At 35.2% G+C, this 13644-nt stretch overlaps 3 protein-coding genes across 6 annotated transcripts; 1 reads left to right on the plus strand and 2 right to left on the minus strand.

Annotated features, from left to right (window-relative positions):
- Nucleotides 1-43: 43 nt before the first annotated feature.
- Nucleotides 44-4221, minus strand: LOC18094331 (protein trichome birefringence-like 41). Of its 2 annotated transcripts, none has more exons than XM_006368532.3 (5): nt 3383-4221; nt 1476-1647; nt 1205-1380; nt 945-1103; nt 44-831 (listed from the first exon to the last, which is right to left on the minus strand). In XM_006368532.3, exons 1-5 carry the CDS (start codon nt 3697-3699, stop codon nt 540-542), a joined length of 1116 nt encoding a protein of 371 aa, XP_006368594.2. In that variant the 5' UTR covers nt 3700-4221; the 3' UTR covers nt 44-539. The 2 variants fall into 2 exon arrangements, with proteins under 2 accessions (XP_006368594.2, XP_024463483.1); XM_024607715.2 differs by having other exon boundaries at nt 1476-1537; nt 3383-3587.
- Nucleotides 4222-6025: 1804 nt separating this feature from the next.
- Nucleotides 6026-7946, plus strand: LOC7496011 (protein YAE1). 3 transcript variants are annotated; one of them, XM_024593735.2, is made up of 5 exons: nt 6026-6154; nt 6366-6450; nt 7023-7129; nt 7229-7350; nt 7477-7946. In XM_024593735.2, the coding sequence occupies exons 1-5, from the start codon at nt 6041-6043 to the stop codon at nt 7781-7783; spliced, it is 735 nt and encodes a 244-aa protein (XP_024449503.2). In that variant the 5' UTR covers nt 6026-6040; the 3' UTR covers nt 7784-7946. The 3 variants fall into 3 exon arrangements, with proteins under 3 accessions (XP_024449503.2, XP_024449504.2, XP_002299217.2); XM_024593736.2 differs by lacking the exon at nt 6026-6154 and adding an exon at nt 6161-6237; XM_002299181.4 differs by lacking the exon at nt 6026-6154 and adding an exon at nt 6197-6272.
- Nucleotides 7947-8630: 684 nt separating this feature from the next.
- Nucleotides 8631-12271, minus strand: LOC18094332 (calmodulin binding protein PICBP). The gene is made up of 2 exons (XM_006368533.3): nt 9148-12271; nt 8631-9020 (listed from the first exon to the last, which is right to left on the minus strand). Exon 1 carries the CDS (start codon nt 11892-11894, stop codon nt 9162-9164), a length of 2733 nt encoding a protein of 910 aa, XP_006368595.3. The 5' UTR covers nt 11895-12271; the 3' UTR covers nt 8631-9020; nt 9148-9161.
- Between the last annotated feature and the right edge of the window lie 1373 nt (nt 12272-13644).

Consider the following 13644-nt stretch of genomic DNA (forward strand, 5'->3'; position numbering starts at 1 on the left):
AGCAACATGGGGAGTTTCATTGCTTCAAAGCATATGAAACTATCACGCTTGTGTTCCACTACACTTGTGTGTCAGCTACCAACTTTCTGCATATATAGGACTTATTTTCTGTAGTTAATCTTTGCTTCCAGCAATCCTAAATGCAAAGCTTAATAGCTTTGTCCTCACTCCCATATTAACTTAATCTTCTCTCAAGAGGCAGCTTAGTCTCAGATTCCTTGCTTCTCCCGTAATTCTCGTGTCCCTTATCAGTGCAGTTGTAAGCAAGAACTATTGTTGGAATCTTTTCAGTCTATTCTTGATCAGAGACCCCACAAAGAGATCTCCAAAACAATCGCAACTTTATCTAGCAATAAACTCCTTGAGTAGAGACAAAGCAATTAATTCAAATCAATGAAATTATTCTAATCAGAAAAAAAAAAATGACGGAACACACAGGATATATCAAGGAATATGCAATGAGACTGATGGCAGCTAGCTGGCTAGTTTCAATGGCCATGCTATAAAATGCGAGCAACTAAAATCTGTAATTTTTTCTTCTAACTGATAATAGCTGTGTAGAGAAGTTCATTCCAAGCGTCTAGAACTCCTGCGACACACCAATGAGTACAATCCATGCCTCTAAAGCCATTGTAAGAGCTAGGATGTCCATCTTTTCTTAGCTGTGAAAGAGTTGTTATATTAAGCAAATGAACAGGTTTCTTGATAGTATTTAACACATCTTCTAATGCTTGCAATGCCAGTGGTGAGCCACCAGGGTAAGTTGATCCACTAACTGGCTGTGTCTCCTTTCCACAGTTTGTCACTCCTGGTTTCCCCCATTCCACTCCACTGATTCAAAGACGAAGTTCAAGTCATGAAAATAGTATAAACCAGTGCTGGTTTTAAATTGATGAAACTAGTTAATTCTTTCTTCATTTATCAAGAAAAGAAGAGAGCCTTACTTGTAATGGGATGGAGAAATTCCCTGAAAAATAACTTTGGTTTTACATGTATCCACATCAGAATCAACCCATTTTGCCCATGTTGTTAAGCCTTTCCGGAAAGCCACCATGCGATCCATGTCCTCGATTATGGTCTCACCTTCTTGAACATAATCCCATCTGAAATTTGAAACCGAAAAATCAATAACACCAAATCAACTTGATTCTTTTTCAATTGAATTGTAAATCTACTACTTCTGCCAAGTTTTTCGAGCTCATACGGTTGCTTCGGTCCTCTCCTGTACCACCAAAGCCAGGTATTGAACACTAGAACATCCATGTCCTTCCATGTGTTTCCATCCTTGAGCGAATCAAGTTTTAACACCCGGCCGATTTTTTCTTGTTCGATGTCTACCAAGTAGTGAGAATTGAACAGCTTTACAGACACACCGTAATCCTGAAAATTTCAATTCCAATTAATTTTGTAAACGTAAGACTCTATTTTCCTTATAATAGCAATGGCTGCCACCTCTCCAGGACTAGTTCACTCACCTGGAATGTCACTGTACTGCCAGAGTTGTTTGTCTCCTCTGTGATAATGGAATCAGGCACAGCTGCATGAAGCAAGCATAATAGTGACTCAAAATGGTTTAGACTTACAGAGTCCCCTATAAACATGATCTTCTTGCCCTTCAACTTCTTCAGGAAATGTTTACCATCAAACCTAATGTGTTTACACATTCCAAAATAGTATAGTATCAGGAACAAAATAACTTGTGAAATTCATCAAAATCCATTGAGTTTTTTTTTTTTTTGAACTAAAAGAACAAAAAAGAAAGAAAAATAACGACGTGCCATCATCTAGTTTAGGAGCCGCTCGGAATTGCGTTCCCAATATTTTTTTTAAATTGAATTTATTTTTGCTTAAAAGTATCTTTTTTATTTTTTTATATTTTTTAATATATTGATATCATAAATAAATTTTAAAATATTAAAATTATATGTTATTTTAATACATTTCACTTTAAAAAATAACATTGCGCATCATTTTTCCTACTGATGAAACTATCGTTGTTTCCTACGTAATTGACCAATATATGCATTCCCCTCTCTTCTATTCCTTTTAACTAAATCCTCAACTTGTACCTAAAACCCTAAAGAGAAACTCTACTCGTCCTGGACTACAAATCTCAACACAAACCTCAGTTAAAAGATAAGGAAGACGTATACTTTAAAGAAAATAAGCTACTACACATTTGTTTCTCAATGGTGCTCCAATCAATGTGATGTAGGCGGGTTTGAAGAGTCTGAACATTTAGTTGTGGCTCTGTCACTAGCAGATTATGCAGAAAGCCTAAATATATACTTGTTTATGAATCAATAGAACAAAGTTAGGCCTACAAAAAGTGATATCCGCACCAAACAAGCAGGTTGACAAGAAAATATAATAATTTTTTATTTGATTATTTGATTGAATTTAAATTTTATTAGATAATTTTACAAGCTCGGTTCTACACAAGGTTTATTAGAAATAACTAGTAAAGCTTAAAAAGACACTCAAATTAGACTTTGGAGATGCTATTTGAGCTTTCCTTTTCTTTTTCTTTTTCTTTTTCTTTTTGGATTTTCAGGTTAATTTTTTATTTTTTATTGTGTTTTTTTATTTATTTAGGATTCTATTTTAATTATATTGTAAACCTTAATTTTAGAGAGTCACACAATAATTAAAGATAATTACTCGATAATAAAATATAAATTAGGGTTGAAAAACCCTTTCCACAACAATGTTTATGATATAGAAGAGAGAAAATCATATTTGAATCCAACAAAAGTTACAAGAATATTTTTTCTTTCTCAAAAATTAATTTTTTGAACTCCATATTTCTTGTTTCTCTTTCTTTCTTGTGTATATATCTCTTTTTTATATGTAAATATTAATAATAATAACTTTAACACCATAATATTTCTTGGCGACAACCTATCACATCTTCATGAGATAACTGTTTGATGTGTCTCTCATCAATGCCTGATCACTTGTACAACGAGGAGGCTTGAGGCATAACCATCCTCCTGAATTGCTTATTTCAAGTCTAGACTTGCTAGCCTAACCAAAGTATTGCCACCCATATTTTCCCAATTGTCTGTAAGTAAACTACAGCTCAAAAGAAGCTGGAAAAAGCTTTAAAACATCATTGCATGGAGAAACTAGAAGTTCCCTTTTGACCTGTGAGGATTCATTATTAAAAAAACTAAAATTAAAAAAAAATAAATCATCTGGTTATTTAAGACTTGGTCTAAATTATTGGAGATCCTCGCTTAAGTCTTGTAAGTCTTTCTTTTTTAAAAAGAAAAATGAGTATCTTTGTCGATTCAAGAACTCATAAGACTAGCAGTACAGCAATGTAGAAAAAATTACAGAGTATTCACACACAAAAAGAGAGATGGATGGATGGATGTACCTGGGCAAGTCACAGGCATTAGGCTGCCATCTATATTGAAGGTAGAGGTGATCAGGTCGGTCATATTTTAGACAATCAAATTCCTTGCGAATAAAAGGGCATGCAGATGAATTGTAGAGAGGATACGACATGTCTTGAACCCAACTTCCTTGATACATATTGCAGACTTTCTTTTGCCATTTTTTCCACTTCAAGTTCTTGTTAGTTGTAAAGGTTTGGAGAATACTCTTTGATGAGGTAGCAAAACATAGACAAGAAATTGTCATGAAAATGGCTAAAAGGACACAACAAGATCTTTTAGTCCTAGATTGCATCATTGTGGAGAGCAAAGGGAGACAGAAAGTCAAGAGAGCTTAGTTTGTCCTGTCTGTGCTCTTCATATGTAAATATATGGCAGGTATTCCTGTTAAAGGTTCGGATTAACCAATCAATTGGATTATTTTTTCTTCTTTTTTATTAAGGTTAATTGGATATGGCTTTGACAACGGAATTTCTGACATTTTTGCAGGTTTACATATATAATTGGTGATGTGACAGGAACACAAGCATACGAAACTACCATGCTTGTGTTCCACTACACTTGTGTGTCAGCTAACAACTGTCTGCATTTAGAGAACTTATTTTCTTTTGTTGATCTTTGCTTCCAGCAATCCTATATACAAAGCTTAACAGCTTTGTCCTCGCTCCCATTAACTTAATCTTCTCTGAAGAGGCAGCATAGTCTCAGATTCCTTGCTTCTCCCGTAATTCTCTTGTCCCTTATCAGTACAGTTGAAAGAAAGAGCTAATTTTGGAATCTTTTCAGTCTATTCTTGATCAGAGACCCCACAAAGAGATCTCCAAAACAGTCGCAACTTTATCTAGAAATAAAAACTCCTTGAGTAGGGACAAAGCAACTAATCCAAATCAATGAAATTATTCTAACCAGAAAAACAAATGACGGAATACACAGGATATATCAAGGAATTTGCAATGAGACTGATGGCAGCTAGCTGGCTAGTTTCAATGGCCATGCTATAAAATGTGAGCAACTAAGATCTGTAATTTTTTCTTCCAACTGATAATAGCTGTGCAGAGAAGTTCATTCCAAGCGTCTAGAACTCCTGCAACACACCAATGAGTACAATCCATGCCTCTAAAGCCATTGTAAGAGCTTGGATGTCCATCTTTTCTTAGCTGTGAAAGAGTTGTTAAATTAAGCAAATGAACAGCTTTGTCGTCACTCCCATTTTGCCCATGTTGTTAAGCCTTTCCGAAAAGCCACCATACGATCCATGTCCTTGAGTATGGTCTCACGACTCTCACCTTCTTGAACATAATCAAATAAGAGAGAGTATACTGGTTCTAATTAAATCAATAATTAATAGAAATTAATATTAGGTGGATGAAATTTAAAAGATTAATTGCTCTCACTCATCTGGAATATCACTATGGTAAAATAAAGTAATACTCTAAAAGGCGTGGAAAATTACTGTAGCTTCCCCACGCCTTTCACTTATTAATATATTATATTATTATAATTATTATATTATATTATAGAACTAATTTTTTTTAGTTTTTAATTTTTTTGTTTTTTCAATGAATTTTTTTTGTTTGATTTAGTTTGTTAATGTTAAATTTTTTTTATTTAGTTATCAGATTTTCATGATACGGATCCCGGGTTTGATGGGTTAACCTGGTTTGATGAGTTAACCTGGATTTTTTTTTAATTAATTTTTTTCGTTTAGTTTAGTTTGTTAATGTTAAATTTCTTTCTATTTAATTATTAGACTTTCATGACACGTATCCTGGGATTGACGAGTTAACTTGGTTTGATGGTAACCCAGTTAATTCTTGGTAAACCTGTCAATTTTTTTTTTCTATTTAGTTATTAAACTTTCATGACGCGAATCCCAGGTTTTACGGGTTAACCTGATTTGAAGGGTTAACCCAATTAATTCAGATTTTTTTTTCTTTTTCTTCATTAGTTTTTTTTCTTCCTGTTAGTTTTTTTCTTTTTAATTAATCTATTTAATTATCACACTTTTATGACACGATCTTATAGCCAGACCCACATCCAATATTCTTGGGTCCGGTGTTACAGCCAGACTCACTTAAACTTGAGTCATGCAAGTTTAATGTTATTATTAATATTATAAATATTACTTTTAGGTCAGACGTTGCAGCCAAACCCAAGATTATTGAGTATAGTTTTGTAGAAAAACCTAACACTTTTAAATTTTTTTTATATATATATTTTTTATGGAAAAAAACCGGTGACATCGCGCGAGTTATGTAACTAGTAATTATGTGTATTTCTTGTGTTGTTGGAAGAAGGCACAGCAGCATGGAGCAAACACAGCAAAGACTGAAAATTGTTTAGACTCAGAGAGTCCCCTACGAACATAACCTTCTTGCCCTTTAACCTCTTCGAGAAATCTCGACCATCAAACCTGCAACAAGGCTACATAATTAATTTTCGACCCAGAAATATGTATACATCTATATGATATAATATTTTAGCATATTGTGCTACCTGCCTCGGCTGCAATAACAAACAGACTTTAAAAGATCCATCAATGATAGGAAACCAAGCCCTTCCCAAAGGCCCAGCCATCTAATCAAGCACAACGTACCAATTTAATATTAACAAAGAAAAGAACGGCCCAGCCTGAATCCATGACCCACCTGTCCCTTGACTCACTGTCTTTCCATCTAGCAACTACCTCTTCTTGGATAAACGACCCGATTAAATCTTCGGGTTCTCTCTTTAATTCAATCACTAATCAAAGGGTAAAGACCAAAACTTTTCTTGTATTTGAACAATAATCAATAAAAAAATTAATAAAGACTTCACGTTTTTTTTAGAACAAATAGTAAAGCTTCAGTCCTCGTTGTTTCTTTACTAATAGTATTGGCCTAAATTTTGCTTATTGAGAGAAATATTTATTGGTGTTTTGAAGTTTTTTGAACTGGGTTTTTGTTGTTTCTTGTGTTGTAATAGATGGAAGGTAGTATTGCTAAGGAGCTTTACTCAGAAAGCTTGCAACTTTCAAGTGCTGAATTGGGTTCTGAGCCAATTGCCTTTGGTACGTAGAGAGATTTTTATGATATGGGTTTTGGTCTATTATTTGTTTGCTTTACATGTTTGTGATTATGGTTGCTTTGTATGCCCTTTTAAATATAGTTGAGTTAATGGTCTGTGGTTGATTGCTCTTTCTCTGTTTCTGTTTTTCAGTTCTTTATTGTTATTTTCTGCTTGGAAAATTAGTTTCTTTTTAGTAATTTGGAGCTGAATGATGATCGTTGTTGGATTTACTATGTCAAGCAACAACCAGGAATTAGTGAAGGAAAACAAAAAGAAAAAGGCTGCAAATTGATACTCTTTCGTCTTGCATGTGGATGCATGTACATATGCAATTTCCATGTGGGTTGATTGAAGAACAAAACTAAATGATTTTCAATTGTATAGTGTTCCTTAAAAACTACTTTTCTGCTTCATGTGCCACTTTTGGTTTGTGTTTGTGTAACAATTGACTTAACCATTTTGGCATACTTTCCTTTGTTTCTCACATGTCTGAAATTTCTAATTTATGTGAATGAATCATGACATTTTATTTGGTGGTTCTTAAATAAAGTTAGTTTTGGATTTGGTATGAAGGTGACTTGCAAGATGATGGGTCTTTATGGGATGTTTCTGATGAGGAGTTGGATAGAGATTCTGATTTGGACCGGGAGTGGCAAAGGAGACATGATCAATTTCACACTGTAATTTGACAACTCTGTTTAATTTGCTCATCCTTTTGTTTTTTCCACTTGCATTCTGAGTTTTAAACCTTTTTTTTATTTCATTCCGGATGACTTCAGATTGGATATCGCGATGGCCTCATATCAGGAAAAGAAGCTTCTGCGCAAGAGGGATTCAATAATGGTTTTAAACAATCAGTGCTTGCAGGATACAACTGGGGTGTTGCTAGAGGTGTTACAAGGTAAAGAAATAAGAACATGAAAGAAGAATTATATTATGTTGTAGAATGAATGCTTTAATATTCCTATGATTTTCTTTTAAATTCCTTTCTTTTTATTATTGTTTGTGGATATGTATTTCCATGAAGCGCGCTTGCCTGCCTTCCAGATGCATTGAAGGAGAGGCTGATTGAAGATCAAGAAAAAAGAAACAAATTCCAGGGCGTTTATGAAACAGTGCATTCTGTTTCAACAACAGATGCTCTTAAGTTCTTTCATGATGATGTATTGAGAAAGAAAGAAGAGGAGCAAAGTGAGCATTCCAAGGCTAGTTCTAATGTATCTGGAATGAGTAAAGATAGCTCAGGCTGCAGTCATCTCGAAAATTATGTTGGGGAGCTTCAATCACTCCTTCTTGAGTCTCCTGCTATCAAGTCACATTTATCAGTAAAGTAACTTGTGTACATAACAGAATAGTGTGCGCTACATGTTGTCTCTTTATAGAGAGGTAACATTATGAAAATAATTCTCACAATTGTATCACCAATTTTGATTTGGTCCAATTAGCTTGCAAGTTTGTTTACTGCCAGTAATTTAATGCATGTGAACTTTCTGTTGATATTTTGTTCCAAATCTTACCGCATATTCTCTCTTAAATTTACTTTTGGATGTTGTGGCCCAGAGATGAAAGTCATTATAATCATGTTCATCGTATGGTTACCAACATATCTATGCCAATTTTGGAGAAATTGTAATCCAAGTATCGAATCTTTCAACCGAAAAATGCATGGGAGACTGATTGAACGATACCAGTTGGGAAGGAAAATTAAACAAAGCAACTTTCAGTTTTCAAGAGCTGTTGTTCATCAGTCTTCGGATTTTTTTTAATCACAATGTTGTGCGTTTATGATTTGAATTCTGCAGTTAGCATGAGGCCTGTTGGAATGAATCTTCTGGTTGTACTTACCATTGGTTGTAGTTTGCATGTACTACAGAGCCTATGTTGCATGTACTACAGAGCCTCTGGAAACTGAAGTAGTCTCCAATGATTATCAACATGGTTGTCCCCTCTGCTTTTTAACAATCTAATTGAGACTGGATAATCATGCTCTTGTTTATTCTTGGAATTGATAATTTAGTCTCGTCATGACCTTGACCTGACATTATCATGTATTCCGGTTATGAAGTTGTTTAATCCATAACCTCTTAAAGATTGCACAGTGACATGGATGCTGGGAAATGTGACTGGAGATAAAAATAATCAGATAAACACAAACGTAAATTCAATAGTTACTGCACAATATTAGACATAATAACCACAATACATTAACAACATTTGGAGGAAGAAGAGTTTCTCCAACAACATATTATAGATGGTAATCATCTGGATGACAGAACTCAGTCAGATTTCATACTGCTATTACATATATAGATAAGACTCTTCAGTTGGACTTCATCTGCAGAGATTAGGAGAAACTACCGAACACTGCATCTGCACTTGAATCTTCATTCTAGCCATCACATGATTGTCTGAACTCTGAAGTTCTGAAAGTGAACAGAATAAGATGTTTCTCTACCTGAGATTGTAGTTTACGTCTAGAACTTGGGCCCTGGTTAGCTATAATAATCTTCCTACTTCACCAACTTTTATTATAGGTAGAATCTACCTGTGTAGCTTCCATTTCAGCATGATCTGCAACGAAATGTTAAAGGAATGAATGATTTGTCACATATTCTCAGTGGTCTATAATGGCATTTCAACTTTCACTACTGTAGCCAAATAGAAAGAAATAACGCCTGCAAAGTAATGTCTTATTTACCTCAGTGAGTGACATCAGCTACAAGCTTGAATCGATCTTGTGTGAGAAAATGCTGCTGGTGCATGCCTGATACGAGTTTCATATTTCGGTGTTGGCAAGACTTTTTCGAAAGCTTCAACAAGTAGTGCCACCTTCCTCTTCCTAGCTGGAGCGAGCTTGGTGACAGTCTGTCGTAGTGCATAATCAATCATCCATTCTTCAGAATTTTTCCTTTCATCCATCATCTGGTGCCTGAGATCGACCTTTTCTTCCTCTGGATCAGGAACAACAGGAAGGAAATTTGGTTCTCTTGGGTTGAATTCTCTCTCTTCCTCCAGGTCCACGATGGGTTTCTTGTCTCCGAATGTCCATTTCCTGTTGTTGCAGGTATCGTGAAGTTCTTGATCGGGATTTCCTCTTGTGTATAAAAATGGACGCTTTGATCCTGTGCTGGTTCCATTGTTGGCAGAGAGGAGGGTTTCTGCGGTATCTGACTCCTTACAAACTTCCACTTCTGTCTTCTCAACATCTCTTGTATCATCTCTGGTTAAATTGATTTTTTGCATTCTTGAATCACTCTGTGCCTCAAAATCCATGGCAGTTAGGATTTTGATCTTGTTAGCATCATCTTGATCTTCCTCAGATAAGTTCTGGCTCTCAAGAACATTACTTGTCTCATCGTGCTCATCCAATTGGTGGTTATGAGGCTCAGTTGGAGTGCTGTGGGCAACAAGATCTTGACTTGAACTGCTGTCTTCAACAGTTACATCAAGCTGGCAAGCTTCAGTTGTCATGTGGTTTCCATCGTCATTTAGTTCAGCATCATCTTGATCAGCTTCAGAAAAACTCTGAGGGGAATCAGAAACATGGATTTCAAATGTCAATTCAGCATTGGCAACTTGCTCTCGATCTTCTGTTGCATCTCCAGCTTCACCATAAGGGAGTTCAGCAATGGCAAAATCTTGATTATTCTCCGCAACCTCAATCTGTTGATCAATGGAATCCTCTTTGTTTGTTCCGACCATATCCATCTTGTCAGAAATCTGAGGAGAATCAGCAATTTGGTTCTGAAGCCTCATAGTTGCATGATCAGTTTGAAGAGATGTATCCTCCTGGTGACCATTTAGAACTTCAGCTGAAATGTCTGTGGTGCAATCATTTTCATCATCTCCAAGTTGAGGATGTGTTTCATTGACATCATTCTCCGTTTCATGAACTCCTTCCTCCTGAATTTTCTCCCTGGCCTCCTCAGTTTTAAGCGCCTCAGATGCATCTTCAGCTGAAGACTCTTGATCATAAGCTAAGTCCCGTGCCCCTTGGATAGATTCGAGAATCTCCCAATAATGGAGTATGCCATCCGACTCAGAATCACTATCGCTGCATTGCATATCAATGTAGGCAGTTTCCTCTGCAAAAAGTTCTTGCAGTATCTCATCAGCTAGAATTTCCTCTGTGCAGTTGCTGACTGCGTTGTCTGATATAATGATCTCAGAATCCTCATGCCAATCAAGTTTCTTGATTCCTGGTGTGCCCTCGACTTTGGTGCAAAATTCATCTTCATCAGGCTTGTTCAAATCATCAGCTTCTGTAACAACCTCTGAAGTAGAAAGTTGGCCCTCCTCCCACTCCATGTCAGTTGCTTCAGAGATGTTATCATCTTCATCCATACTTGCTTGGCATTCCCCTTCAATGTCACTCCTGTTTTCACAGCTTCCCATGATTGCTTCTTCTTCGGACAAGGTCGATGAGCAGTCTGTATCCCCATCCCTTTCATCTTCTACTCCTGTAACATCCATCTCTGGTTCATTTGTATTATTGGAATTTTCCTCAAAATCAATCTCTGATTCTTGTGATTCATCTGACAAGCTCTCAGAAACTTGATTGTTGCTGTCTTGTTCAGCTGCTCCTTCATGGCTAGTGTAAAAACAGGACTCGTTAATCCGTCTTTCAGGTTCTCCAGAAAAAGCACTATCTTCTGTATTTTTGGAGAAGATTTCAATGAAGAAATCCTTGCCAGTTTCTTGTATCATAGGTTTGTCGCCATGAATTTCTTCTGTTCCTTCACCAGATGGCCTGGCTCTACGGGGGGATAAAACCTCCCATTTCATGCTTTTCTGGACCTTCAACGAATGCCTCCTTGCCTTCAAGAAGCACTTAAGTGGAGGCACAGGTTTGTGATGATGACCGTTAAGAGAGCAATAGGTGTACGGGCATACCTTCTTGACAGAAGTTCCCTCTGATTCAGTACCCCCAGGATTAAGCATAAGGTATGGAGGAAACTTGGAGTCCTTCAGGGTTGAAGAACAGGTAGTTGTTTGTGCACTCACGTCTGCACAAAGAGCTACTCTAGAACATTTTCTCGCAGTACCTCTCATTGGCTTAAAACTGGGAGTCCTCACCAGCTTCAAACTAGATGTCTTTGATAAAGTTCTTGCCTGTTTGTTACTAGAAGCAGGGCTAAATTTCGAACTAGCCGAGTTTCTACGATGCAAGTTCTTACCATTTGAACCGGCTTGAGTATTCAAGGGACTCACCAGGGAACGCTCCTTTCTTGCCTCTGAACTGCTGGTGGACTTCATATAATTCGGCGAACCATCAGTTGTTCTGATCATAAGCTGCTTCTGTGGTGTTGCTTCGGTTGTTGGAGCATTGAGAGGAGGCGGCGGCTTTCCAGGCTGTGACATGGATTTCCTCAAAGGTGATGATGATTTCAAGCTCTCAATATCAGAAAGCTTGATCGATCTTGACCTTTTCATTTTCTTCTTCATATCAGGTCCTCTATTCTTTCCATCCTGATGCTGACAAGAATTTGGTTTCAGGTTCCCCAACCGCTTCTCGGGTTTAACATGATCAGCTTGGATACCAAGCTTGTTGGGTACCTTTCTTTGCACCGTCTTCAAAGAAAAGCCAGCAGCAGCATGAATTTCGAATGGAAATTTGATGCTAGTTTTCTTAGAGATGGGGAGGTCTAGCTTTGGAAGGAAAGTGGTTTTGTTGAGGATTGATTAAACTACAACAGGAAGAAATGTAGACTTCTTGACAACCAAACAACTAAAGATTCTTCTTGTTGAGTTTCTTATTGTTTTCAGTGGGTAGGCCTTTTGTTTTACATCATTGGTCATTGGGCAGAACAAATTTGAACAAGGCTGAGATAAAGAGTCTGATGCTGACTTCCACCCTTTATTTAGGCATTTTCTGTATTGAATTAATGACTTTATGTCATGGAAATACTGCACCCGATTAAGAGATGACTTTGAGGGTTTCCGAGATAATGATAATAATTAATTTTTAAAGTATTTATTTTTGGTGAAAAAGTATTAAAATAATATTTTTTTTTATTTTTTAAAATTTATTTTTAATATCAGCACATTGAAATGATAAAAAATACTAAAAAAAAAAAATTAAATTTTGACGAATTAAAAGCATGCATGATGAAACTCACTCTCAAATACCCCCTAAGAAATCAATACACAAGCCTTTTCAGGAAAATAAATATATTTTTAGTTAATTTTAATTCTTTTCATTTTATTTTTCTATTATTTATTATGATATTTCTCTATTTTTTTTAATTTGAATATAATATTTTTTTCTAGTTTATTTTTTTATATAATATTATTAAAGTTTGTTAGTTTTATATATATAAAATATTGTAATAGCTTTTTAGTAAGTGAAGACATGAAAGAATAAATTAAGTATTGAGTCTTTTCATATTTATGATGTTTTTTTTTTTTTTTTAATCTTTGAGTGTTTTGACTTATAACAAAAACATTTATCATTCGCTTTCGTATGCATCAATACTGATGCATGAGCTTTTTTTATTAAAAATAGATATTTTTCTTAGTTAATTTTGTTTCTTCCTATTTTTTATTATATATTTTTATTATGATATTTTTCTATTTTTTTTTTCATTTGAATAGAATATTTTTTCCTAGTTGATTTTTTCTATTTAGTATTATTACGGTTTTCTAGTTTTTTTTTATATATAAAAGGTTGTAATAGCATTTTAATAAGTGAAAACATAAAAATAAACTTAAGTATTTTGAGAATCTTCTCGTACTTACAATGTTTTTAGTTTTTAAGGGTTTTGACATGTAACAAACTCTTTTATCATTTGTTTTTGTTTGCGTTAATTGATAATTGAATCCAACGATCCTTGATAGTTATTTTGCTTTGGTGTGTGCTACAAAATAATTATGGCCAAAAGAGATTACATAACAAGATGTGTATATAGGAGGGGGTGAAGAGGTTCTTCTCGAGAAAAAAGATATCCAGAAACTAATATATTGTTTTCATATACACCAGTTGTTGTCATTTGAAATTCTAGTGGTGGGATCTACAACGGAGCGATCCACATAAAGATATTGTATTAGCAATCTACAATGAAGCAGCCTGTACATAAATATTATCTTAAGGATTTATCATGCTTTTTTAATTTTTGTCATTTTTAAATACATTATTTTTCCTACTTTATTTTTTATTCAATATTATTAGATTTTCATTGTTTTTTTCATATAATCT

This window comes from Populus trichocarpa, chromosome 1 (genome assembly GCF_000002775.5).
Source record: "Populus trichocarpa isolate Nisqually-1 chromosome 1, P.trichocarpa_v4.1, whole genome shotgun sequence".
Lineage (NCBI taxonomy): Eukaryota > Viridiplantae > Streptophyta > Magnoliopsida > Malpighiales > Salicaceae > Populus > Populus trichocarpa.

What these genes read in the sequence shown, in the direction of transcription:
- LOC18094332 (XM_006368533.3), bottom strand. Translation starts at nt 11,894, where the DNA reads ATGAAGAAGAAAATGAAAAGGTCAAGATCGATCAAGCTTTCTGATATT.
- LOC7496011 (XM_024593735.2), top strand. Translation starts at nt 6,041, where the DNA reads ATGACCCACCTGTCCCTTGACTCACTGTCTTTCCATCTAGCAACTACC. An exon ending in ATTCAATCACTAATCAAAGG is followed by an intron (nt 6,155 to 6,365) that starts GTAAAGACCAAA and finishes GTGTTGTAATAG; the next exon opens with ATGGAAGGTAGTATTGCTAA. An exon ending in GACATGATCAATTTCACACT is followed by an intron (nt 7,130 to 7,228) that starts GTAATTTGACAA and finishes GGATGACTTCAG; the next exon opens with ATTGGATATCGCGATGGCCT.
- LOC18094331 (XM_006368532.3), bottom strand. Translation starts at nt 3,699, where the DNA reads ATGATGCAATCTAGGACTAAAAGATCTTGTTGTGTCCTTTTAGCCATT. An exon ending in AATGCCTGTGACTTGCCCAG is followed by an intron (nt 1,648 to 3,382) that starts GTACATCCATCC and finishes TAAACACATTAG; the next exon opens with GTTTGATGGTAAACATTTCC. An exon ending in AGGAGAGGACCGAAGCAACC is followed by an intron (nt 1,104 to 1,204) that starts GTATGAGCTCGA and finishes TTCAAATTTCAG; the next exon opens with ATGGGATTATGTTCAAGAAG.